General features: G+C 44.5%; 1 protein-coding gene across 1 annotated transcript; it reads left to right on the top strand.

Moving 5' to 3' along the window:
- The first annotated feature begins 819 nt into the window (after positions 1-819).
- LOC117392164 (WD repeat-containing protein 70) lies at positions 820-26,574 on the top strand. The gene is made up of 18 exons (XM_033990181.2): positions 820-887; positions 1,176-1,226; positions 1,306-1,389; positions 1,464-1,554; positions 1,628-1,814; positions 2,050-2,109; positions 2,225-2,358; positions 2,949-3,102; positions 4,521-4,597; positions 9,242-9,416; positions 15,558-15,657; positions 15,739-15,823; positions 15,897-16,035; positions 23,164-23,264; positions 23,375-23,454; positions 24,744-24,860; positions 25,779-25,941; positions 26,271-26,574. Exons 1-18 carry the CDS (start codon positions 872-874, stop codon positions 26,356-26,358), a joined length of 1,902 nt encoding a protein of 633 aa, XP_033846072.2. The 5' UTR covers positions 820-871; the 3' UTR covers positions 26,359-26,574.
- The last annotated feature ends 1,259 nt before the right edge of the window (positions 26,575-27,833 follow it).

The raw sequence follows: 27,833 nt of genomic DNA, 5'->3' as shown, positions 1-27,833 counted from the left end.
ACAGCTCACCGATCCGAGCTGGTGCTGCGGCGGAATGGCCGCCATATTGGGACTGGACACTTGAGCATTGAGGTATTTTCAGGTTCACCAAAAACAACTTTTCCACATATTTTAGATTTTATCTCAACGGCCACTATGTAAATGTTTTAGACAACAGTGCTGGTTTGGATATTTTTATTTTAAGAAATAAGGTTTTATAACATTTTCACCATATTAAATACATAGAGCAGCTGTAGTACGCCCTCATGTGGCCGCCAGCGTACACTACACTTAAGTTATTTCACTCGTCAAAAGTTTTTACCAAATATTTTATAAATGATTGAAATCACTGGTAAGATAAGTTTTCTACTTGTGTTTTGTTGCCTTAAATATTTTCATTACCAATATTAACGTTTATTTTAAGGTCTTAACTGGGTTTAAACTGTCGCATTTACATTAATGAGCAGCTAGCTTCGCTAAACTGACACATTTGAGCAGTAAATTAGTGTAATTAGCTTGTTAAATTAAATTGGCGAATTTAACTTGTGAAAGGATTATCCTTTTTCCTCGCTTCATTGTTTATAGTGATAAAATGGACAAAAACAGAAAATAAATTCTAATAATTCTCCGGCTGTGCGTCACTTTGCGTCGCTGCGGCGGGGGCGGACGCCATCTTGAGACATGAATTTATTTTATTTATTTTTATTTATTTATTTATTTTTTTTAAAGACAGCCTAAACATTTTCTTCATTAATTCCAACCAAAAAATCATCTGCTATTTCTGTTTGAGGAGCTTCTGGACGGAGTCTATTATTTCTAAGACCAACAACAGAAGAAGAAGAAGAAGAAGAAGAGTTTCCGGGGTTAAAGTTCCTTTTCAAGTTTCGAAAACATGGATGCTAATGAAGGTAGCGTTTCTGTTTATATCCCTAAAACTTGTTTATTCTTGCCTCCATTTAACCTTCAGTTTATTTTTATGAATCACATTTTATCGAACACAGTTTATACTCACGGTTTCAACTCTGAGATTAAATTAAACAGAGGAACTTGCACTTAGCTCCTTTGCTTTATATTTTGGAATCTCCATCTTGCTATATTTATATAAAATCATTAATAATAATGTCATTTCGTCATTCTGAGCTTTTTATGCCGTTAAAGTTTAAAATGTACTAACTTATTTCTGTTTGTCCCATCAGGGCAGAGCAGTGATGGGGACATTGCTTCTGTCATGGGCTTCTCAGGCTTTGGTTTGTGCTTCACTTTATTTCAATGATACCTGCATCATTTCATATGTTATAATAAAACTCTTGATCCTGTGTATTTAAGGTAAAAAAGCACGAACCTTTGACCTGGATGCCATCTTCGAGCAGACTCGCCGCACAGCCATAGAGAGGAGCCAGCGGGTTCTGGGTAAAGACACACGGTCATTCTGGTTATGAGGCCACTGTGGTCATGGATAATTTGACTGATTTGTTGCACCATAGAGGAAAGAGAGAAGGACAGTCAAATGAAAGATCCTGGGGAAAGCTCACACTCAGTGACAAACACATCGAAGAGCAAAGTGACAAGTTCAAGGTTGTTTAATTAAATAATGGAGTATTTATGTGTAATTTGTGCAATTGTATTTATGTTTTTCTTCTCATTCAAGAAAACAGAGTGACAGCAGTAGTGACAGCAACAGTGATTCTGAAATTGGTCCTCCGCTCCCTCTTCAGCATCAGCCTGAGGAAGAGGATGAGGAGCTTGTGGGGCCTCCCCTTCCTCCAGGATACACAGGCAGCACAGCACACAGCGATGAAGATGAGGAGGACGAAGAGGAAGATCAAAATGAAGATGTATGTATGAAACAAAAAGCAACAATTTATTCCACAAAAAAGGTTTTACATTCTTCTGCTTGCACAGCATGTAGTTCATGTTACCACTAGATGGCAGCACAACCACTGTGAAGATTGTGTAAGGGGCAGAAAACTAGTTACTCTTCATCTGAGATGAAGCTGTCATGAGCAGATAATAAAGACAGGATGTCTCTGAGAATAAAAGAGTGCTCTTCATTTCTTTCTGTATTCTTAGGATCCAGTCAAAAAGATTCCAGACACTCATGAGATCACGTTACAACATGGAACCAAAACAGTAAGTTCAAAGCAGCAGTTGTTTGCATCATTAGATTGCAGCGTGACACAAATGTGAGTGAGTAACCACAAAATATTGACTGGGCTAAATTCTAAAAGTGATGCCTCTTCCTCAGGTGTCGGCTCTCGGGTTGGACCCCTCTGGAGCTCGGCTCGTGTCGGGGGGATATGACTTTGATGTGCGCTTCTGGGATTTTGCCGGTATGGATCAGACACTCCAGGCCTTCAGGACTCTGCAGCCCTGTGAGTGGTGAGTCAGTTCCTTGTGTAACATCAACACAGTTGTTGAACATGTGGGGAACTTGATTCATACAAACATTTAGGACATGCAGTGCATTTATTTACACACATACTGTTGTGCTTAATCAGGCTTCATGTTGACTCGTGGACATCCTGACCATTCAGTCAAATGAGCCCATCACAACACAAGCAGATGGTTGAGATCTGTGCACATTTGTGTGTGCTTCTGTTTATTATGGTCTTCACTGAAGGTAGAGTCCAACTTTCGTTTGTTGCAGTTGAAACCAGTGGGATATTGAAATATCTGTACATCTGATATGATTCAGTCATTACTTTGATCTACTCTCACATATAATGTGTGAAGTGCCTTTGTTATGTATTTCAAACTAAAGATTTTCATAGAAAAGAACCATTCAGATCCCGCCCTTTTAATGTACCCACAATGTAAGAAAATAGTTTTAAAATGGGTCGCACTTGAAAAGGGCTTTTTGAGTGTGATTTCTGTGTAAACATTGGTTTGTATGTGGTTGTACTTGTACAGTGTTGTGTTCTGTCAAACCATCATGTTCGTCTAAGCATAATTTGTATGTGTCATTGCAGCCATCAGATAAAGTCACTGCAGTACAGCATCACAGGAGACGTGATCCTGGTGATTTCTGCTAATGCTCAGGCCAAAGTGTTGGACCGGGACGGCTTCAATGTCATGGAGTGTATAAAAGGAGACCAGTACATAGTGGATATGGCCAACACAAAGGTAAACTACTGTGACCCTCCTGTAAATGTATGTGCAGGTTTAATATGAGTTTGTTTTCATCCTGTAGTTTAACAGTTGGACTTTCATTGTTTCAAACACAGAGGAAACTGCTGTGTTTTAACCTGTGGGATTTTAGGCACATTCATTGAACATGGTACAAAAAATAAAAAAATTTACACATTCTCAGCCAAAATGATCTGAAGAGAAAACTGAAAGAGGCTGTGTCTCTAGTGATGCACAGGGGCCCAGTCGCAGGGGCCCAGTCGCAGGGGCCCCACATGCTGCTGCTTCATGTCTCTGTTGTACCTGGATCCACAAAGGGCCGTCATATTAAGGGCCTATGTTAAGACTGAAGTGTTTGTGTTGGTCACTAAACATCTGCAGCAGCTGCGCTGCATTTGGACACAGTTTAAACTCATATGAGTGAGTTTAAGTGAAGGTCCATTGGTGCCAGTGTTTTCGTGGATGTTCTACATTCTTCCTTTGTTTGTGTCCATCTGATCAGTGTTTGGTTCAGTGGAAATGTATTTGTTGGCACATTTAAAACATCCAGGTCTAGTTCTGATGGTGTGACATGGCCTTTCATCTTTTCTGTGTAACACATTGAAAATGAGGATTTCTATTCTTTACCATTAAAATAAAAAGGAAAGCTGAGTTGTTAAAGGGGCATTTATACTTTTCTGTGCTTTTCACACTGGACTGAAGTATCCTCAGGTTTAAAGTTTAGGAGGTTGCTACATTATATAAAGCTTTTTGGTGGCTCATGATTCAGCACATTAACGTCTAACGACCAAACTGTTTAGTTAGTTTTGCTCATTAAAGTGTATTACTTCGTCATGACTTTTAATCGACCGTACAGTGTTTTCCTTTGAGACAGAGTCAGCAGACGGTTTTGTCTTTCCACTGCTCACATACCATTGTCTCTCCTGTGAGGCTCTGGAGCATCCTGACACTTAGCTGTTTGTCAGGTTTTGCCTCTTGCACACTACCACAGTGTTTCCTCTTTAACCTGGCAGAGCACTCGGTCTCCTGCTGGGCCAGCGCACTTTAAAGTTATTTGTTTTCAGTCTTTCTCCACATGAGTTTTTTAGCAGGAGCGCTGGCTTAAGTTGACTCTACAGGGAGCTCTCTGTTTGGAGTATTGACCCATAGCTTAATATCTCTCTCCAGAGAAACTGGCTCAGTTTAAGGTCATTGCTGTAGACCTTATTTCATCTTCCTTTAGCCGTTGCGTTCATGTTCTATTGGTAACATGTGCTCATTACCAAACAGCTTCACAAACGCCCGGCTTGTACAAAGTGTAACCTACATGTTTTCCAAATCAGACGTAAAGATTCTCAGAGTGTGTGGTGCCTCAGTTTATCTGTCAGTGCCTGTTAAATATGTTCTAAGGTGATTTTTCTCCCTGCTCTTTCTAGGGCCACACAGCGATGCTAAACTGCGGCTGCTGGCATCCAAAAACGAAAGAGGAGTTTATGACCTGCTCCAATGACGGGTGAGTTTCATTTCATGCACAGAGCTTCAGTTTTTTTACTTTACAGATTGGATTTCTGTTTATCTTTTCAACACACACTTTTTAAACTAAAGTCAAATTACATAACTTTATTTTTACTTGTCACAAATAAGCAAGTGCCCATCGCCTGAAGAATGACACAAATCATTCTGTACATCTTCTATGTGACTGTTGTTTAAAGCTGTAAATACTAGACTTTATAATAGTTGGCAACAATAAGCAGCAGTGTAATTTTGGCCTGTGGCGTGAGCATTTTCACGTATGTCGGTCCATAAGTGAAAACGCCGTGATGACTGTAAGTGTGTGCGACGGGCCGCAGAGCAGAAACGCCGCCCGGACCATCGCTGAAACGAGCGCTTTGCTTTGTGGGCTGTTCTGTGTTTACCAGTCGCGCTGCACTCCCAGATGCGGCTGGTTTATTTGGCCCGTAGTCAAGGCTCTGGAAATCCTCCCCTGGCACGTTAGCGCTGGGTGTTGCCTCGGGACAACTCGGCTCGCAGCGAACAGGAAGCCATTGACGAGCAGCTGTAGTCGAAAAAGTCCACGAGGTCAAGAGGTGGCAAGAGGTTGAGAGTCTGAAGTGAGAAGTGGGGCGCACATGGAGGGAGAGCGGTGTACGTGGAGGCCTGGGACGAGACTCAAATTTACTGCGACGATTATCATGGCCAAAATAATTACGATAAATGATCATGTCACGATAATTATTCAAGTTTCTGACAGTTTAAAATGTTCTGGATATGAATAATTATCATTTTAATGTTATGAATAAGTGTTCTAGTCTTGTACTTTGTCATCTGTGAAAACAACTACGATCTGGCGGAGAATATTCTGGATGAGCAGGGCCGTCAACTGAAATTTGGTGGGCCCGGACAAGAAGTTTCATATGGGCCCCCTCTAATACAAAATAATAGTAAGAGAGGCTAATTCTGGGCCCCTAAACCCCGGGACAACAGACCTGTTTGTCCCCCCTGTGGAGTCGCTTTTTTCTGCACATTCTGCTGATATAACGGTGATTATCTTTGTTGGAGATTATCACGATTATATAAAATGTCCCACGAACGCCCCTTTTTTATCACGATAAACGATTTTATTGTGTATTGTCCCATCTCTGTGTACAAGGAGGGGTTGATTTTCATGTGTTTCTCGTGTTACTTTATGACATATAAAATTACATCACATATTAGACCAGTTATTTGACCAAAACACATTATAATTAAATTTAACAATCGTCACCAAAATTGCCGACTGGAAAAACTAGGTAAGTTTATATTTTGCTCCCTGGTGTGACTTGGAAAGCAGATGAGACAAATTATGTTGTGGTAGTTCCATAAATGTTACTTGGCGATCGTACTGCAAACAAAGGCCAAAGCCAAAGTGTGTCTAATTTACACAAATAATGTTAACGGACAAATGAAAAAACAGGTTTTACTAAATGAATGTGTAAACTGTCGTGTATCAGGCTTGATCCCCAGTGGAAAAACGCTGGAGTGGACTGGGTCTGGGTTGTATTACACATCTGCTGCGCTGGTGTAGAGCGGCGGGACGGGGCCCGGGGCCTCGTGCCCTGTGCCTCCTGGACCTTTTGGGATTATGGTCATGTATTATACTTAACCTGACGATAGAGCCGGGCTTTATGTCCACACAGATTACTATTGCTCCAGTTTGTGTTCTGCTTTGTTCTGATCAGGAGCATTACGTTACCGGGTCATGCTCTGGTTTTGACGGCCTTTTTACGCCGTGACCCGCTTGAAGAAAAGTGCTGAGGTTAAAGCGTGGACAGTTTATGGGCCGAACGTGAAGCGCAGAAAAGGAAACGGCAGGAAATCCACAGAATCCAAATAAATATTCATCATAAATTGTTCAAAATGCGGATTAGACAAAGTTTCTCTTCTTTTCTTCCACCATAGATGTTCTTCAAGTGCATTCCTGCCTGATGAAGGTGCTGTCCATAACGTCACAGCTCCTTTGCTTTCCTTTTAGCCCTGTGCTGTTTATTTGAATGGCTTATTAAGTATGATCAGTGAACCAGCCCACTCCTTCACTAAGGATCCTCATGCTCAAAGAATCCCTTTCAGAAGAAGAACCTCGAGCTTTTTGAATCATTTCAATAACCCACAGTCTCCGTCAAAGAGGAAGAGCACGAGAAGGAAGCGGATGTGTTGTGTTCATAAAGCAGCAGCAGGAGGCACACGATGTTCAAACGATGGAACGCACCAGCGCCCGGGCAGTGGGGAAATCCTACAAACTATTTCATGTTGACTAATTACCACATGAAGAATGGTCAAATACAAAGTGGACATCCATTACCTCATCTGTGTCCATCTGTGTCCATCATGTTTCTGCAGTAGTTTTTTTCCTGCTGTGGTAAAGTAACTGGAGAAATAAAATCCGTTTTTTATGAGGATCAAATGTCATGACAAGATGCAGACTTCACTGATGTGACGGAGTGTTTTTTTGTTTTATTAGATGTACTTTTATCACAATCCGAGCTCCGTGTTGTGTTCTTCTTGTGCCTCACATTCAAGCCTGTGGTGGAGCAGAGGACAGGCCATAAGACGAGTTTGTAATTGGGCCCACATGTTACCTCTGTCAGATCCTGAGCCGCTCTGGTGCACGCAGCGCACTCAAATCCTCAGTTAGTGGAATGTTTCCAGGTCTTCTGAATGCCTGGGATTCCCTTGGAGTTGGCTCAGAGTCAGACTGCAGCTGGAGAGATGCACACGGGACATCAGAGGTCATTAAACCGCTCCAGATAAATGAGATTTAAACTAACGGGAAGAAAAAGAGCTCTGAAGAATGGCTCGGCCGCAAACGAGTCACTGAACAAATGAATGTGCAGCTTCTACTGTAAATGTGTCCACACACGAGTCCACGGCGGAGCTCGAGTCCACAGATGCACAGTGGATCTCGAGTCCACGGCGTCTGTGTTTGTGTTGGGTTTTTTTTTGTTTTATGGAAAAAACTGAGCATTTCACAGCTCTTACTTTATTATAAATTAGAAATATCTGCATTTTCTTACAGTTAAACACTTCCCTCCTGTCATTTAATTTACACTCTAGTATTTCTGCTTGTTAAACTCAGGTAGCTGTTCTCTATTCACTGTTCACTGTTCTGTTCACTGTTCACTGTTCGCTTGTTCTCTGGTAACATTCCATGTGCTCTGTTCAGAAACATACTGTGTTAAACTCTGAATAGGGGCGTGTTAGTCCTACACGACGTCCTGCTGATTCCATCTACAGTTTTGACATGTATAATGTGTGGTCTCCGTCTCTGTCGTCTTTTTGTCTTTGTTCATTTTGAGTCACACTTGTGCTTTATGCATGACTTCAACTCTTCCCTCTCTCCAAAGACTGTATCGTCCTCAGAAACACTAATACAGCTGCCTCATCCCTCTCTCTCTGGAACAAAACCCAGTTATTCACTCAACCAGAACCAGGCCCCGTCCCGTCGATCTGAGCCTCAAACCGCCGTGTGCAGCACATTCATCTCACTCCTCTTTATCTCGTCATCTGGGAGAGCGGTCCTAGCGACCGCCCGTCTGATTGGGCCCATAACAACGCTCATGGGTCGGATCTGGGGCCGGGAGAGCTGTCACTCATCAGTCGTTGTGTGAACCACGCGCTGCCCCATAAAGCTCACGCCCGGGTGACACTGTATAGGTCTCATTTCATTACATTCACCTCTCTGAAAAGCGGCGCTGATTGAACTGAAAACAAAGTTGGAAAGAACAAATCTCTTTTTTCACCTTTTCAAACCAGGCCACACGGCTTAATCCTGTGAGCGTAAAGACCGACCCAACCCAGGAGGAGCTCAAACCACGGCTGTTTCCTTTGTAGTTTATTTTCCACACACACAGATTCTCCTCTTGAGCCTTTCACTGTCTCATTACACACATGTACTTTAGTATGTGAAGTCCTTTATGTATTATTTATATTTATTTGTCAAAAAACTGTAAGTCTTTGAACGCAGCCCAGGCCTCGTCCCTACACGGGGCAGAGAGAATAGAACTCGTTTACCTTGAGTTAATCTGCAGTGTCTTATCTGCTCCCACTGAAGTGTAAAACGTCCTGTCTCAGTTTCAGAACATGTGTCTTCAGTCTCCTGTCTCACGATGTGGGCCTTTGCCGTGGTCTGGGTCGCTGTTGGCGGCAGTGCGTTTGTTTATACTTCTCTTCTGACCTTGTGACACAGAGGTCTGGATGTTCAAACATGTGTCCTGTCTGCACAGAGAGTTTAACAACCACAAAGCAACATTTAAAGAGTAAAACACTGATATCACTCATGTTACCGTGTTTCTCTGTAAAAACACAGGGGGCTCGTTGAGTAACATCCCTCAGAGTCGGGCCAGTGAGGTCAAAGGTCAAATGTCCATCTTCTAACCTGTGCTTTAACTTGTCCATCTTTTCACTTTCTGTTCTTTTCTGAAATTTGTGACACCTGTTTTGAATCAGCCTTTTGTCCCAAATATTCCACCTTGCCCACAGGGCTCATGTCAGAATGGGTTTGTTAGACAAAATAACGACTGCACATGTTTCTGCGTTACATTTGAGTAAAAAAACAGGTACAACATTTACATCCTGGACATTTACAAGCACGACCTGATCTTAAACTCATGTTTATTTACAGAACTGTCCGTACTTGGGACGTGACCAAAGAGAAGCAGCACAAAGCCGTGTTCAAACCTCGCTCTTTCCAGGGCAAGAAGGTCATCCCCATCTGCTGCACCTACAGTCGGGACGGGAGGCTCGTGGCAGCTGGATGTCAGGACGGAAGCATCCAGATCTGGGACAGGAACATGAGTGTGAGTCGCACAGACACACACACACACACACGCACAGACCAGACTGAGGGCTTTGACCAGGACCAAACACCCACAGGTCACAGTCCAGAGTGGACACAGCTCAGGTTATAACACTGACCTGAGGGTGAAATGTTCTAATTAAAACTGTGTCATATTAATCCACATGTCCGACTCAAACTGACCAGGGGCTTGTTCCTTTGGTGTTTTTAACCCTGGAGAAAAGCGCTCTCATGGCAGGTATAAAGGACGTTGTTATATTTACAGTACAGACCCATGGGTGACTCCAGTCTTGTTTGGTACTAAAAGTCTCTAAACCTTTTAAAATGTTACAGAACTCGATGGCGAGTCTTGACTAGTCTCATAAAGACACGTGAGCACATTACACACATACTTACACTACACAAACATTATGAAAAACATCATGTCCTCAGTCTCTTATGGATCTTCTGTCCCCATGTCCCTGGTCTTTCTCTTCGCTCTTCAGGTCAAACCTCCTCATGTTCCTCGTCTCGACTCCACACACACAGTTCTCTATCACAGCCCCAAACCTCTGAAGAAACCTGAGAAACTGAGAACTGTTGACTCTGTACAACTTTCACATCTATATTAAAACCCCCTTTGAATAGAAAGCACTTTGCTTCTGTGTTAACAAAAGTGCTCTAGAAATACAGTTATTTCTATTTTTACTACTAGAAAACTCAGAGTAAATGATTTAGGTACATTCCATTCCCAAAGTTCCGCCTTGTTGTCAACTGTTGATTTTGGCTTGAAAAAGCTTTTGGTGCTAAGCATTTGCTTTGACTTGAGTTATTTGATAAATTATTACGTGATAAAACAACAGTAGATATTTGGGGCATGAATGGTTTAGACAGAACATCCATCATCCTGTGTTTGACTGGGCTTAAACACATCTGTGTCTGAGTGGGAGGTTACACTGTTGTTCTACAGTTTATTAAAGATTTATTTGGAGCTTTCATGAGGTGTAATCATTTAAACTTGTTGCTAGGCAGCAGATTGTGACTGTTCTTTCGTGTTCTGAGACGTTTGGCTCTGCAGCTGTTGGACCTTTTGGTTCCTCTCACTTCTCTTTTCACTGATTTCCTGGTGTCTCTTCCATCGTTTCTCCTTTTACTTTGTACTGAGCTGAAAGGCAGAGGCGCTAAACTACCACAATGCATTGCTCCTTCTACACCTCGCTGAGTGTTTATGAGCACTGTAGTTTCACCATGTCCCATGTGTCCTCTCAGAGCCTGTAGTTTGTCCCATGTGTCCTCTCAGAGCCTGTAGTTTGTCCCATGTGTCCTCAGAGCCTGTAGTTTGTCCCATGTGTCCTCTCAGAGCCTGTAGTTTGTCTCATGTGTCCTCAGAGCCTGTAGTTTGTCCCATGTGTCCTCTCAGAGCCTGTAGTTTGTCCCATGTGTCCTCAGAGCCTGTAGTTTGTCCCATGTGTCCTCTCAGAGCCTGTAGTTTGTCCCATGTGTCCTCAGAGCCTGTAGTTTGTCTCATGTGTCCTCTCAGAGCCTGTAGTTTGTCCCCATGTGTCCTCTCAGAGCCTGTAGTTTGTCTCATGTGTCCTCAGAGCCTGTAGTTTGTCCCATGTGTCCTCTCAGAGCCTGTAGTTTGTCTCATGTCTCGTCCCTGACCACAGGAGCCTGTAGTTTGTCTCATGTGTCCTCCCTGACCACAGGAGCCTGTAGTTTGTCTCATGTGTCCTCCCTGACCACAGGAGCCTGTAGTTTGTCTCATGTGTCCTCCCTGACCACAGGAGCCTGTTCTGTCTGAATGACCCTGTGCCATTAGCCTAAAAAGGAGCTGACCTCTTGGTGCTGGTACAGCTGCCGACTCCTCTGTTGTATGAGCTCTATTAGTCATGGGCTGAAAATGCAGCTGATCAGAGATGATCAAACGTGGACATGACCTTGGACTAAGTCTCCGCTGTGAGCGAGCGATTGGGGCTGACACACCGCGCTCTTCCCCCTCCACATGAGCGCTCTGGGCCTGTGGCGGAGCCGGGGAGCTCTCTCTTAACAGATTGCTAAAGACAGAGTGATTGCGAGCTCTCAGACCCAAAGGGTCAGCACAAAAGTTCCTTGAAATGCGCACAGCATGATGCTGTGCGTTTGATTTGAGGACTTTCCAAAGAATCACCTCAGAAATCATAAGAACGCTCTGACGTCTTCAGACAGTGCAGATGGAAGATGGTACCAGAGCCTCCCATGAACCAGGCTCTAGTGTGATCAGAGTGTGTCCCACCAAACAACAGCCTCTTTACACCAGGAGCACTCTGTGGAGCTCACTCTGCGGAGCTCACTCTGTGGAACTCACTCTGTGGAGCTCACTCTGTGGAGCTCACTCTGCGGAGCTCACTCTGTGGAGCTCACTCTGTGGAGCTCACTCTGCGGAGCTCACTCTGTGGAGCTCACTCTGCGGAGCTCACTCTGTGGGGCTCACTCTGTGGGGCTCACTCTGTGGAGCTCACTCTGTGGAGCTCACTCTGTGGAGCTCACTCTGTGGAGCTCACTCTGTGGAGCTCACTCTGTGGAGCTCACTCTGCGGAGCTCACTCTGCGGAGCTCACTCTGTCTCACTCTGCAGACAGGCCTTTATGTTCAGCTCAGAGTCTCATCTCGACAAACAATGTTTATTTTGATTTTTGTCCTTTTTTATTCCTTTTGTTCACATGATTTTCAAGGGTTAAACCACCAGGTCTGCCATTTTGATCTTTAAAGTGTTTTATGTTCTCAAAACAATACACCGCCCAGTGCCCATAATGCCCATAATACCCATAATGCCACTGAGAAGAGTGTAAAAGTAACGAGACCCAGCGCAGGCCCAGCGCCGCCATCAGCATGTGTTGATTTCTGTGAAAGATCAGAGCAGCTGTTGTTGGACTACAGTTTGGCCACTCGATCCTCTAAAGCAGCAGAGGTCAGAGTGGGATGGTCCCACAGGCAGAACACTGGAGAGATGGTCAGAGCGGACACTGAGGGGCAGGTTTGTGCTGGACCCTGAAGAAAAGAGATGAAATCAGCTCATTCACATCAACTCCACAAATTAAGTCATGTAATTATCATCTGAACAGTGAAAAACATTATATTCAGTCTTCACCTTCAGCTGATCTCCACATTCACTGTGACTTGAAGTAGAACTTTCTAAATATTCTGTCTCGGGGCATTGCAGAGTTTGAAATGGAGCCTATGATTTCAGTTTCACAGGCCTCTGTGTAGATTTACACAGGAAACAAACTCCATGGCATTCACCAGTGGCAGCCAACATCATCATAGTAAATAAACACTTAAGCTTAAGCAACAGCAGTAGGCCGTCTAGAAATAGCAGGAGTGGGTGTGTGTTTGCAATAGACAGAACAAACGGATGGAACCTAAAACGACCAGGTTTATTGAACTGCTAATCTTTGTTAACTGTCTTTCTGAAGCAGGTTTGAAAACTTATGCTTCAGCTCAAGTTTTATGTTTAAATGTGAAGATGAAAGAAAAAGGCACCTCCAGACACCGACTGATTATTGTCCAACATAAGGCAATAAATCCCTCACCGGCCGACATCAGAATGTGTTTGACTTTATTTAAACTCCAGACTGAAGGAGGCAAACGCCAATCATGATGTAATAAGCACATTTACATTCATTTTCATTTATTTTAAGTATTCAGCGTGATCTTACTTTGTGTTATAAGATTTGTCCATGACCCTCCTGTCCAGACTCCACTGGCTCCGCCCAGAGCGTCGCCCTCACTGTTGGTGCTGGGAGTCGGTGTTTTGTGCGATTCTCTTTAAATAGAGCCGATTCTTGTGCGCTGAATGGGCTCCACCTGCTGTAACAAAAGCCCGTGCCGTTAAATTAAACTCCTGACACGTCTCACTCGGTCGTGTCAGTTTAATGTAGTGAATAAAATAAAGTGCTGATAATGACGTGAGATTACACCAGAGAGAACGGTTTGGGCCTAAAGTCATTTGGGATTGATGATGGAAGGAGGTGGAGGACTCTCTGGGGGACCTCAAGGACTAAGTGGCCGAGGCCTTAGGAGGAACACATGTTATCTGCAGTTCAAGGTAACGACTTTATCTGTCTCTGCCGAGTTAATAACTTCCCTCCACTTAACGCTGCAGAGGGCGGTGTGTAGTGTCTTATGAGGACACGTTGCTTATTCCCATCGTGTCTTGTCTCTTTTGGCCGGTCTTTCAGTCTTATCTCTCTTCCACAGTCTGCACACACACATTTTCTTATCTGTGCTCTGAAAAGCCTACCTTTCCGCAATTCTCCTTTCTCCCATTTATTTGCATTCCATTTGGGATTAATAAAAGTCCAGCTGTAGAAACCAGGGTTATATTTGTTTTGTGTTTGTTATCAGTCCCACCTCACATACTGTTGCTTCACCCGTCTATAGCACCATTTGATCTCTTAATCAATATCTCAGGTGACAAAGTGCAATGGAAACAGCACATGGAGTTTGTATGGAGCGTTTGTACGGAGCGTTTGTACGGAGCGTTTGGGACCGTGTGCATTTTCACATTTTCATAAAAATACAACCTTCAGAATATTTTATCTGCACAATTTTAATATTACCAGCTGTGCAGATAAAATAGTGTGACTTTGTACTGTATGTGAGACAGGTCTGTGTCAGAGGGCGTTACTGACAGACCCTGCCCCACCTGTACTCGAGTACTGCACGGCCTGTACTCGAGTATTCAAAGTGATCACAGTTGAATCCATTCTACCTGATGCTTGTGACGAGTCCAGTCGACTGCACTCACTGACAGAAGCCACTGATTGTTCGAGATGGGCTGTTACGTATCAGTTTGGCCGATATATCGAGCCGATATTTGCTCTGTTTAATGTATTTGTTTTCAGCCTCATCTCCAGCACAGGCCGATATTTACTTTTGTCCGACCTGCTGCCAAAAGAAGCTTTATTTTAACACAAACCCTGACTGTACAGCTCTTATGGGAGTTTTACTAAATTAAAATGACATAATTTGGATAAAATAATCTGCCCTACGTTAAAATACGAGCAGAGATTATCGGCCGTCGGTTTCTCTGAATTCTAACAATCGGCATCGGTCATGAAAACCCCCACGCGCTCGATCTCTGTCAGATTGTACAGACACGTGGGAAGTCTGTTGGGTCATTAAAGTTTGATGGTAAAACTCAGAGAAAGTCAAATGAACCCAGTGGGCTCATGAGACAAGTCTTTACAATGACCCGCGACTTAAATGCCAGCGCGTCGACTTGGTTTTCAGTGTTACATGCTGATGGGCACAGTCACAGCCAAGCAGCGTAACATTAGCCCTGAACGCCCATGTGCCCGTGGGCTGTACGGCGCAGCAAAGGCGGACAAGGCCATGGTTATTGTCGCTGGTTTCGACGGGACGGGGGTCGTGCGGTCAGACCCGGGACTGGTTTGCTCTGGTGAATCTGACGACGATCTCGAAACCAGCAGAAAGTTGTTAAAGTACAAATCGCTCGCTTTTTGTCCATTTTCTTAAACTTTTCCTTTTTGGAATTTCACGGATCATTGACTCCCACATTGACCCGGGGCAGTTAGTGGTCATAAGTGCTCCTGACCGCCGCGTCCTCACAAATACAAACTGTTTAGAAGTCTGTGCGTGTATAATACCGTCGTGTCTGTAGAAGAGAGTGGCAGTGTTTCCATTTGTTTTGTTTTGGATGAACTCTCTGTTCTTTCTCTGTTTTTATTGTATTGCGTCAAAGGTGCAAGCTCCTTTTTTTAGATTTGTAAAGCTAAAGCGTCAAAAATCCCAAACGTTTTTTTGCTTGGCACGTTCAAATATGAGCAAAATGTTATTATTTCAGCCGTTACCTGTACAACCTCCTCCTGCCAACGTAAATGTCTGTGGCCTGTTCTTTGTAAAGATTAACTGATGGATACAGTGGAGGATAGTGCGAGTTTAGCAGTTACAAACCATTTGCACAATTGAAACCATGTGGTGCTGTCGACCACCAGAATGTATGCTCCTATTAACTTGATTGAGTTAAATGTGCTCCTGAGTTGGCGGTTTTTATACCGCAGCCTGGAAAAGAAAGCTTTAAGGAACTTTATTTTCTGGTTTTATGTACTGCTTTGTTGTTTCATAATTGTTTCACTTTCAAATGAATGTTTTGTTCCTAGGTTCACACAAAGTACCACTGCAGACAGGCCCACATTCCCGGGTCGGACACCTCCTCCATCATGTTCTCGTACGATGGCGTGACCCTCGCATCACGCGGAGGTGGGAAAAGTGACTGACAGTTACTTTAACACCTGTTTAAATCTGCATATTCACTTAAAGTTTTTCATTTCTTTGTTTTAGGAGACGACACGTTAAAAATATGGGATATGCGCAACTTTAAGAAACCGCTGAACGTGGCGAACGGACTAACGAACTACTTCTCAATGTAAGAATGAGGATGAAATAAGACTGAATTATGATTTATGTTTTATATTTTATAATTCCCTTGTTTGTCTCAGGACCGACTGCTGCTTCAGCCCTGACGACAAACTTCTCGTTACTGGAACGTCTGTGAAGAAAGACGAAGGAAACGGCAAGCTGGTTTTCTTTGACCGGACGACGTTTGAGAGGGTTTACCAGATCGACGTCACGAACGCAGTGAGTGGATTCACTAAAACACGTTCATGTACAGTGTTCTCTCGTTTATCGTGGGGTCACGTTCTAAAAATGACTCCATGAAGTATCAGCTTTATTTTTTACATTATTCTCTCTGTTTTTGTCTGTAAAACCCCTCACCACACACTTTATACACTTTTCTCACACAGGCGTTAACATTTCCTCACATTTCTCTCTCGTTTAAACTCTCTCAAAGTTCAAACCTTCGTAGGCGTCTTTGTCGGTGCAGAACGTTTCATCGACATTGTGGGTTTTGTCAGGGGAGAAAACAAATTGCAAACGTACAGCACTTCAGAGTCACACTGAGATCCAACGTTTATGTAAATTTGTCTGAACACATTCTGTAAAAAAGAGCAAAATTGCGCTTAAAAAATCCACAAAACAGCGAGACCGTGAAAGGTGAACCGATAGTGAGGGACAACTGTACATTTTAAACTCAAATGAGCTCTCTGCTGTTTTGGAAACCTGGGCTGGTTGGAGTTTGTGCCAACTCCTTGTACAATTCAGTCTATTAAACACAAATTTAAATCCTAATTTTATTTTTAACCTGTTTATCCCGACTGCTTCACTAATGGCTGTTGGTCGTGTTTGCTCGTCCCATTTTCCCCGCTGTAAAAAGTAACTGGAGTGACATTTAAAAGTCACTGCTTCACATTTATCAGAAATGATCTTTTAAATATCCCACTCGGGCTGCTTCTGAGATCCAACTTTCTTTCAACATTTTACATTTTCTGAAAAGCTCAGGCACTTTCCACTAATCCCAGTTTCTCCTCGAGTCCACGGCACACGGCCACAGAAAACGAGCTCAAATAAAACACTCAGAGGAACGTGTGAATCCAGCAGGGAAAGTTCTGTGTGTCTGCAGTCAGGTTAACTCCGTCTGATGCCTTGGAATTGGGCTGATGTTTTCTCATTTTACTCAAACTTGAAAAGAAGTTAAATATTCTGTGTTTTATCTGCGTACACATGCTTCAGTCTGTAGTTAACGTGCAGTCGTCTTTGCATTTGGGCCTCGCCGTGCTGCTGTTACTTAAACGTAAAGACAGTTTAAATGAGCTCATGTCATGTCCCAGTGTGTTTTTCAGCTGCTGCTTGACCTTGCCCGGGCCGAAGTCTGAAATTAGAATAAAGCAAAAGAAAACAAGTGTGTGGGGTGGTGCTAAAAATACCCCTGAAACATCATTATGCGGCGATCGTCACCAGACCGCTGTCGTCCCCGCGCTAAAGGCTGGTCCACACGTGCCTCCTGGTCGCGCTGGACTGGAGTGAACTTTTCAGAGGAATATTACCTCATGGATCTGCTGCACGTCACAATGTCTCTAATGTGATTGTCCCCGCGCTGTTTCCTCGTGCACATTAACACTTATGAGCTGTGACATTGCTCCGAGCGTCCCGCGGTGACAAAATGGCCGCAGTCGACATCAAAGACGGGCCCGAGACGCTTCGCTCGGGCTCGGTTTGGAGCTGGACGGCCGCCTCTCGCCTCACTCTGAGAAGCGTTTGTCTTTCTCTCACTTCACTGTGGAGGGTAAACATTTGGAAGTGATTTTTCCATGGGCCTTTCTCCCGCTCAACCATCTGCCATTGTGAGAGACCGCAACAGCGAGCAGCGAGCCCCGTCCTCTGTTCTTACCCTTTGTAGAGCGAGCAAATCCCCAAGATTTCCTTCTAAATCCAGCCAAATATCACACATAAGTAAACAGGCCACGCAGTACGACGACCTGCCAGAGTTTTACCCATGTCTCTGGCATGTTTGGTTAAATAAATGTGCTCTTAAAGAATGCTCAGAAGAACTAATCAAAATATTTTCTTTGACTCCTTGGCCACACTTGTTTATTTCACAAGTATTCCCCTTTAAAATCCAGCCTTTTGTTCTGTTGTTTTAAGTTTCTAAACACTTTACATTGTTATTTTAGTACCACATTCACATTTCCACAGTGGTATTTGTTGAGTGTCTGGTATGTTCTATCACTGTAAACATCTTTCCCATTGTGCAATGTGGTTTATTTTCATATATATGTTTAATTTTGCTGTTTGTGTGGCCTCTCGCTCAGATAATTCCTCGTCTCGTTCCCTCGTTCACCTGCCCTCCCTAAATGTTTAAGTTGTAGTTTTTGTGTGGTGTTTGCACTCTGTGAACCTGATGGATGAGATATTTACTATGTTTACATCAGCCGTCTGCTCCAGGACGGCCCCAAAATCTAAGTGCAGTGTTTTAAAGTGTTGTGCCAAGCAGAAGTGAAAGGAAGGCCACCAATCAGCCCTGCCTAAACAAGACACACTAACACGGCCCGGAGCGAGGGTCCTGTGGGGACGCTGTGGCGACTATGTGCAGGACACTGTGGGGATGGTGTGGGGACGCTGCGGAGACGATGGAGGGACTATGTGCAGGACGGTGTGGGGACGATGTGGGGACTCTGTAGGGACTATGTGCAGGACACTGTGGGGGACGATGGAGGGACTATGTGCAGGACGCTGTAGGGACGATGTAGTAGGGACTCTGTGGGGACTCTGTAGGGACGCTGCAGTGGGGACGCTGTAGGGACATTGTTCAGGACGCTGTGGGGACGATGGAGGGACTCTGTGCAGGACACTGTGGGGACGATGGAGGGACTATGTGCAGGACGCTGTGGGGACAATGTAGTAGGGACTCTGTAGGGAAGCTGCAGTAGGGACGCTGTAGGGACATTTTTCAGGACACTGTGGGGACGCTGTAGGGACTCTGTGCAGGATACTGTGGGGACTATGTGGGGGACGCTGTAGGGACTCTGTGCAGCACACTGTGGGGACGATGGAGGGACTATGTGCAGGACGCTGTAGGGACGATGTAGTAGGGACTCTGTGGGGACTCTGTAGGGAAGCTACAGTAGGGACGCTGTAGGGACATTGTTCAGGACGCTGTGGGGACGATGGAGGGACTCTGTGCAGGACACTGTGGGGACGATGGAGGGACTATGTGCAGGACATTGTGGGGATGATGGAGGGACTATGTGCAGGACGCTCTAGGGACGATGTAGTAGGGACTCTGTGGGGACTCTGTAGGGAAGCTACAGTAGGGACGCTGTAGGGACATTGTTCAGGACACTGTGCAGGATGCTGTGGGGACGATGGAGGGGACGCTGTGGGGACACTGTAGGGACTCAGGGCAAATCAGCATATTTCATATTTGACTTTTGTTTTGATTGATTTGTGTTACACGATTGACCTTATTTGGCCCCACCCACTTTTTTCCGTAAATGCGCCTAAACCGCACTTTCTGTGGCGGCATTTCCGATTAAGTAGAAATCCCGTTCATGTCGATGGACTACAACATACTACAATATATTTTAAAGTGATGTTGAATTGTGTCAAATGTTCAGTGTTTATGCATCAACACGTCAACACTGCCCCCTGTGTCTGGGAGGCTTTAACACGCCTCTGCTGTCAAGATCAGCCCCGTTCAAAATAATAACAATCCAAATGACGATGGTGGTGCATTACTAGTTTATTTTAATCATTATTGTTACGACACCAGGCATTTATAACAGAGTTTCTAAGATTTTCGTGTCCTTTACATAGACAAATATACAGTCTGTGCAGGTTAAAGATAAACTTTGTCTCTTGATCTGATACAGAGTCAAAAAGAGACAAAAGTATTAAACTCAAAAACGAGTCCATGTGGTAACTTCTAAATCTCTGTTCTTGGAAGTCAGGAAGAAAACACATCAGTAGTTTACCCATCTCCACGCTGCGACTGAAGGATAGTCGTGTTTAGTCTTATTTAGTCATATTCCTGGTGGTAGTGTTTGGTTTTCATTTGCCGCCGCTAGCTCTTTCCTCATGCTAAAGCCGACCACGTCATCCTTGACCGCTCTGAAGCCTTGAGCCGCTTCCAGTTCTTTGGAGATTTGGACGTTTCTTTCATCACCGCACGGAGCCTGGCCAAAGCTGAGGCGTAACACGGGGGCTTTTCTTCTCTTGTGCATCTCACCAAGGAAATCCTGCCAGTTGTTCCAGTAAGACAACCCCGCGCTAATGACCTATTTCCATCCACTTCTGCTGCCCTTTGGATAGTTAAACATTCCCAGTCCTTTCCCATAGTTGGCTCCAGTCTTTTGGACGTCCTGAGGAGTGACTGAACCGGGAGCTGTGAGTGATGTGTCCCATTAGCGGAGTATTATTGTTGCATAATTGGTGTTACATATTGGGTAAGGAGCTATCGTCTCGGCTTGCCCCAATCAGCCTGTGGTTTTATAATCTGACAGGGCAGATACAGCAGCTACCAAGAACTGTCTAACTAAAGTTTCCTCTTTCATGAAGTGATGTAATTTTGCGGACAGAGAGAATAAACACGGCTTCTATAAGTGTATACACAGCTCTGTGGATCTTATTCTGGGCTGGGGTTAGTGGGTCTTGGCTCTAGACTTCCTCGTTCTCAGGCGCTACGCTAGGCCCCTCTCCCTGCTGCTTCCTCTGTGTTGACATTATGATTTGTGCAGGTCCGAGGAGGAGGTTTGTGGAGCCGGACTGGCCTCGTGATTCACTGTCGAGTCCAGTTGTCACTTGTACTTCCATTTTACAACCGCGGGGTTTTGCTAAATGTCGGGTGGATCGTTTGTATTTTGACAGTACCTGCGGACGTGACTTCCTTGTTTCCATTCACACAAATTAACTATAGTGGTCCCTGTTTTACCGCAGGGGTCACGTTCTAAAAATAACCCACAACAGGAAGTATCATCTTTATTTTTTACATTATTCTCTCTGTTTTTGTCTGTCAAACCCCTCACCACACACTTTATACACTTTTCTCACACAGACGTTAACATTTTCTCACATTTCTCTCTCGTTTAAACTCTCTCAAAGTTCAAACCTTCGTAGGCGTCTTTGTCGGTGCAGAACGTTTCATCGACATTGTGGGTTTTGTCGGGGAGAAAACAAATCGCAAACGTACAGCACTTCAGAGTCACACTGAGATCCAACGTTTATGTAAATTTGTCTGAACACATTCTGTACTGGACAGGAGACACGGCACGGAGGAGACTGATGGACAATGGTCTACAGTCCAACAGCCAATCAGGACGCACGACACAATGGTCTACAGTCCAACAGCCAATCAGGACGCACGACACAATGGTCTACAGTCCAACAGCCAATCAGGACACACGACACAATGGTCTACAGTCCAGTTGTTACGGTTATGAACAATTATAACTTTAGTGGATAATATTCTAGAGGAGCAGGGCCGTCGACTGAAATTTAGAGGCCTGGGACAATAAGTCTCACGTGGGCCCCCTGTAATACAAATTAATAGGAAGAGGGTCCAGTTCTGGGCCCCGGGACAACAGACCCTTGTGTCCCCCCCGTCAACTCCCCTGTGGATCAGTCGTTTTTTCTGCACATTCAGGTGATATAACGGCAATTATCACGATTATATAAAATGTCCCGAGAACGGTTATTGTCGACCATTTTCATCACGATATTATTGTTTATTGTCCCATCCGTACAGTCCAAAAACATCTCCACTGAGGATCTTTTGAAACCTCCTCATACAAACACAATTAGAGCGAGTTTTCACATTTGGATTTATTTAAAATGTGTAACTCGACGTTGGAGAAAGAGGAGCCTGAGTAAACGGCTCGATGAGACTTTTACCACAAATATAAAAGTGTGGCTCTGGTTTAGGACGTGTTGCATTTTGCCGTCGCGTGGTCTGACTCTAAATATCTGTATCATGGTAAATCCGAGCTCTTTTAATGCTTGTTCAATCAATTACAGTTGGCTCATGACGAGCTTGAGGAGATTATGGCGTCGTTAGCAGAGCTGGGTCTGAGCTGGGTCTGGTGGGGTCTCTGTCTCGATACTTCGACGACAGGATGTGAAGTCCATTTTTTGAAACTGTGGAAGGAGAAAATGGATGTAAACGTTGCCTGCAGACACGCGCTGGGAGAGTTTGAGCTTTAATCGAACAAACATCACCATTTCCACAGTTTACAGACGAATACAGAAGCGTAATGTTTAATGTTTGTGTCGTGAAAATCGTGTTCAGTGTGATCCAGTTTCTCACATTAGCACAGAGAGGAGTGTGTGTGCATGCAGGGGGCTCTGGACTGGTGCATGCTGGGAGGATGGGGACTCTCTGGACTGGTGCATGCTGGGAGGATGGGGACTCTCTGGACTGGTGCATGCTGGGAGGATGGGGACTGTCTGTACTGGTGCATGCTGGGAGGATGAACAGCTGGACGATAAGCAGCTTTCACAGTCATAGTATCTGCACATCCAGTCGAATAACCCCCACCCCCTCTACCCCCCGTGCCCTCCACCCCTGCCCCCTCCTCTCCTCCCCCCCCTCCACCGCCCCTGTCCTCCTCTACACCACCCTCACTTCTGTCCTACTACACTTGGCACTGTATTTTACAGTCTGTACGAGTGTAAAATGAGCTCGAACGGCTGTAAGAAAAATGTATCTTCCATTTTCCAGGTCAAACTGGGTCAAAACTTAAAATGAGCAAAACACGACTGAATGAACCAAGGAATTAAACATTTGACAATAGTTTTTAACCTTAGAGTGGATTATCTGATTTGAGTACAGTGTGTGGTGAAGTGCAGCACAGTGACTCTTCTGACAGTGTGTGTGTGTGTGTGTGTGTGTGTGTGCGCCCTAAGTTATGATTGACAGACTTAAGCCCCGCCCTCTGCAGCAGCGTGGTGTTGTCGCCTCACATTTCACTGAAGAACAGTGGCTCTTCATCATGAGGCTCGTTCTCGTTGTGCGTCGTCTCTCTCTCTCTCTCTCCCCCGACAGTCGCTGAATAAATGTGGTCACATTTGCGTATTGGCACAGCTCCATCTGTCACACAGACTCCAGCCTCATCCCAACCACCAAATATAGTCAAGTGGAGCAGCAGAGCGCCCTGATCCTGCTGTCTCACACCAGCGTGGGTCACACACTCTGAGCTCTGAAAATCTCATTCTTTTGTTTATGTCTCTGCAAAGCCTCTGAGCGTTTCTCCTCCGCCACAATAGAAAACCCCCTCCCCACCTCTGCTCCGTGCTGCTACGAGACGCTCTGTGGTGTGTTTTTAAACGTCCTTGTACAATACTCTTCAAAACATGAACACTTTGTCTTTCCAGAGTGTCGTCCGCTGCTTGTGGCATCCTAAACTGAACCAGATCATGGTGGGGACGGGGAACGGGCTGGTGAAAGTTTACTATGACCCGGTCAAGAGTTACAGGTACGTCCCTGCGTCCGCCTCTAATCAGGCCCTTCTGTGGCAGCGGGGCGTCTGTCCCGTGTGTGACTCAGCCATCGTGATGTGATTACTCCACATTATCTCCTTTGCAGAGGCGCTAAGCTGTGTTTAGCCAAGACCAAGCGCAAAGAGAAGCACACGGAGATGCTGGCACAAGATTACATCATCACACGTAAGTCCACTCCGCCCGTCAATCAAACAAATCCTCCGCACTCTCACAGGAAACACGACAAAGTGATGCTCAGGTCTGTCATTATTACGTCAACTTGGAGAAACAACAGCTTTTCCCTTGTATTTTTATGGATTTACATGTTAAACTAATCCTCACTTGGTCCCACCTCGTGATGTCATAAAGTGATTAAATTTTTAGTCTTGTTTGAACATTTTCAGTGAGTTCTTGAGCGGTTTATTGGCTGCTTTGGAACTCAGAGTTAATTTAGATAGTTTTACATATGATTATTACTTCATTTCTGTTCAAACTGTTTGAATAATTCCAAATGTAGGTAAATTATAGTTCACGCTCACCTCCACAAACTCGTCCGCCCTGTTTTCTCCGTGTGTCACTTTACTCGTGGGTCGTGTCCGTGTCGTTTCACAAACACACTGAAGTCTTTTTATTTTCTAGTTTGTGGCCGTGTTGTGAAATATGAACGTCAGAGTCCGGCTTTCAAAGGAATCTGGATGAGGAGAGACTATTAGAGGTCACTTCAATAGACCGTTGCCGGGCGCTTTGCCACGAGATGAGCGTGTGGTCAGGATCACGCTGCTGACCAGTGGCGTCTGCGTGATACACACACACAGACACACACGGACAGCGGTCACACACATGTCCGCCGCTCATGCACGGCCCCATCACTCCATCTGCGCGTGCTTCTCACTGCCCCCAAAACCTAAGACCAAACCAGCCGCTAATCTCACACGTTTGACAATCCGCTCTTCATTTACTGTTTTGTCTAACGGGTTTTTATCGACGGAGCTCCGCCATTGGCCCTTACGCTACCGCTGAGTGACGCACTTAATGGCCTGGCTTTGGAAAATTAAAGAGGACAGGAAACTAGTGATGGCCCATTGAGAAACGCGAGGGAATCTGTTAACAGTAACCTTTTACTTAATGTAGCGTGAAGGAGGGAGGAAGAGCAGACAGCGCCATGGACTCGTCAATGGAAAATCACTTTATCTCACCCCAATACTAAAGCGTTACTCCCCAAGGTGTGAGCGCAGCACAGACACACACACACACACACACACACACACGCTTCAGATTTGTGCGCACTATGGCAGAAAATGTACACAAGGCCACGCCACAGGGTTCAACAGGTGTCCGCTGCTGTAGTATTAAGATGTCAACAAAGAGAAAGATTTGACTGTGTCGGATCTGCAAATGTTCCCCCGCTGCGTTATGTGAGCCTCCGGTTTGAGTTACACAAGCGTCTTAATTATGCCTGTTTATTCTGTCGACAGCACATGCATTACCCATGTTCAGAGAGGCCCGGCAACGCAGCACCAAGAAACAACTGGAGAAGGACCGGCTGGATCCCAAGAAGTCGCACAAGCCAGAGCCGCCCGTGTCTGGGCCAGGTAATGGAACCAGAGGGAAGCCAAAAGTTCACCGAGCTCTAAACATACTACTGTTGTCAAAGCATTCTTTTAAAATGCCTCAATTCAGCCCCATGATGCAACCCAGCTGAGCAGTATCACTACGGCTCCCACTCGGCCTCCTCCGCCTCCTCCAGCGCGTTGCCTCATAACACTTAACTACATCATAACAATAATAATACTCTTTGGAATATTTATTTGTGTATTTTAATACGACACAGATTTGGAGTTTCCACAGCTGTTTGTTATTGGAGTTTTTCAGTCAGGCTTAAAAAAAGTGTGAGAAACGATTTACACTTTTATCTGTTCAGTTGTGATCAGAAATATTGTGAATAAATACAAAAAAAACTGCAGTTTGACTGAATTATAGTAGTTTTTAAAATGGAAAATACCTCAAATGTAACACGTATAACTGTAAGTAAAGATGAGAACGCCAGTGGGAACGTAGAAGAGTAAAAGTAGTAAAGTACTGTACACAAAACTTTATGTATCTGTACTTTGCAGTGCATTTACACTGTGTACTTTTTACTTTTACTTCAGCACATTTGAGAGCAGTATCTGTACTTTCTACTGCACTACATTTTTGAACAGGACTTTGAGACCTGCTGAAAAGTCTGAGGGTTTATTTTTATCCACTTCATAATTTGAGCAAAACAAAAATAAAAAAAATAAAAACACATCAGCTCAAATCTTTATCAAAATCACCACATCTGAAGCGTCATTACGTCTCAAACTCTGAGAGAAATACTTTTACTTTTTACTCTTTAAGTACATTTTTCGACAGATCCTTTTCACTTTTACTTGAGTATTTGTTTTCTGTAGTATCTGTACTTTTACAGACCTGAGTCTTTGCTCCTCTGCTGGTCAAAGTCCTGACGTGTTTGTGATGTTTCGTCGCAGGTCGCGGGGGCAGAGTGGCGGCTCACGGTGGAACTCTGTCGTCGTTCATCGTGAAGAACATCGCCTTGGACAAAACCGACGACAGTAACCCACGAGAGGCCATTTTACGCCACGCGCAGGCGGCGGCGGAGGACCCGTACTGGGTGGCCCCGGCGTACACGCAGTAAGACGAGCTAAAGTGGTATTACTTATTTAAGCCCAAAGGAGCATTTCTCTGTAAACTGAGACGCCTCATTATTATATTGCTCCTGTGCGACACATGAATGTTTAAAAAGCCAAACCCGTTCACCCGTTTACACTGGTCAAATGGCAGAAAATTGAAGAAGAGTCGTTCAGATCATTATCTAAAAACCTTGAAAGTATCAGATTCACTTTAAACAAACGGTGAGCTCCATCTGTTAATGTGCTGATGTAATAATGAAAGTGTTTGACATTTATTTACTGTGAGGTTTGAACAGTGTTTAAACCGTAAACTGCTGTGAATCCCTTTAGGACGCAGCCTGAACCGGTGTTTGCAGAAGAATCAGACGAGGATGAAGACGCCGACAAGGAGCCGGAGTGGAAGAAACGCAAGATCTGAGGTTTCCCAACACAAACTGTGGCTTTTATGGCCGATTAAACGACTTTGTGAACGGCTCCGTCTCCTTAAAACGCAGAAGCCTCGTGTTCAGAGCGTCACCCTGCCCTCGTTTTAATGTGTTACGCTTCCGTGCTAAGGAGCTTTACACATATTTTTACTGCCCAAATAGATTTCCATTTGTCGTTCGTCAAAAACAATAAAAGTACTCGGGTTTTTAATGTTGGTTTTCATTGTATGGACTTTTTTTCTATTGTCTTCTCCTCTCCACAGTTCCAGAGTAATGCTGTTGCCTCATAAATCAGCTCCAGATCTTGTGGTTCACTTCTGCCAACTATGTAGAACATTCTGAAACTGAAACGAAGCCATTTCATTTTATTTTAACTTTTCATTAATCCAAAACCTTTGTGAGTCTCTTCCCGTCGCACTTCACAGTCGACTCTGTTAATAACGACACTGTACGTTGCTTTTGCGTTGGTGGAAATCCAAGAACGGCTGAATTTAAATGACTTGTTTACGGTTTTATTGCGAGACAAAGGCAAATTTGAAAGCGGTCCAGCACGAAAGGCGTCGCGAACCACAAGAACGACACAAACGCTGAGAGGAATGCACAAAAACTGTAAATGTAATTAGTAAAAAAAATGTATTTGTCGACTGAACCATGTGGCTCCTCTTCAGAGAAACGTTTGACCTTCAGAACACATTTGTTTTAAGTCACATCACACAAATATAAACGCACGACTCCAGATATTTCCAATTATTTACAATATTTCACCAATTGAGTAAATTTGAGCTGCAGATGTGATATTTGAGAGAACAACCTGTGGACGTTTCATTAAGTCTTTATCGGACAAAACCACAACAAACATTTGTCAAACTGGAGCCACATTTAAATGAACATCGTCCTGCGTCTCACGGTTCAGTTTTAATAGAATCTGAAGCGGCGTTTTTCCCCTTTTACCCTTAACGCCAAACATTCATGTGCGTTACATTATTGACAGTCTGTACGTCTTTGTTGACTCTCAATTGGCCAAACTGCAAAGCAAACTTCCAACTTTGAGCCAAACAAAATCACAAGCAGGCCGTTCAACGTCTGCGTTTTGGCAAGCCTCCTGAGACCGTAAAAATCATATGAAACTAAGTCACGGGGAGAAAAGAAGAAGAAGAAGAAAAAGTATGGAAGAGGAAGAACAATGAGCGGAGGTTTTAACAGAGACTAAAGTCGACAAAGAGTCAGATTCACAGGAGGAGGCCGAGATCAGGGACAACAGGAGGACAAAGAGTGAGCAGGAGGAGGAGGAGGAGGACGTGACGGGAGGAGGATGAGATCAGGGACAACAGGAGGACAAAGAGGGAGGGAGGAGGAGGAGGACGCGACGGGAGGACAGAAGGAGGAGGAGGAGGACGCGACGGGAGGAGGAGGAGGACACCACAGGAGGAGGTGACCCCAGTGTTGAAGAAAACCCAGATTTAAAGGC

The sequence above is a fragment of the Periophthalmus magnuspinnatus genome, chromosome 23, assembly GCF_009829125.3.
Source record: "Periophthalmus magnuspinnatus isolate fPerMag1 chromosome 23, fPerMag1.2.pri, whole genome shotgun sequence".
Lineage (NCBI taxonomy): Eukaryota > Metazoa > Chordata > Actinopteri > Gobiiformes > Gobiidae > Periophthalmus > Periophthalmus magnuspinnatus.
Note: the sequence above shows the minus strand (reverse complement) of the source record. Positions and strands in the feature narration are given on the sequence as shown.

Excerpts from the sequence above, each read along its gene's own strand:
- LOC117392164 (XM_033990181.2), top strand. Across the intron at positions 1,227-1,305 it reads CATGGGCTTCTCAGGCTTTG|GTAAAAAAGCACGAACCTTT; the intron begins GTTTGTGCTTCA and ends TGTGTATTTAAG. Across the intron at positions 24,861-25,778 it reads GCCGCCCGTGTCTGGGCCAG|GTCGCGGGGGCAGAGTGGCG; the intron begins GTAATGGAACCA and ends GTTTCGTCGCAG.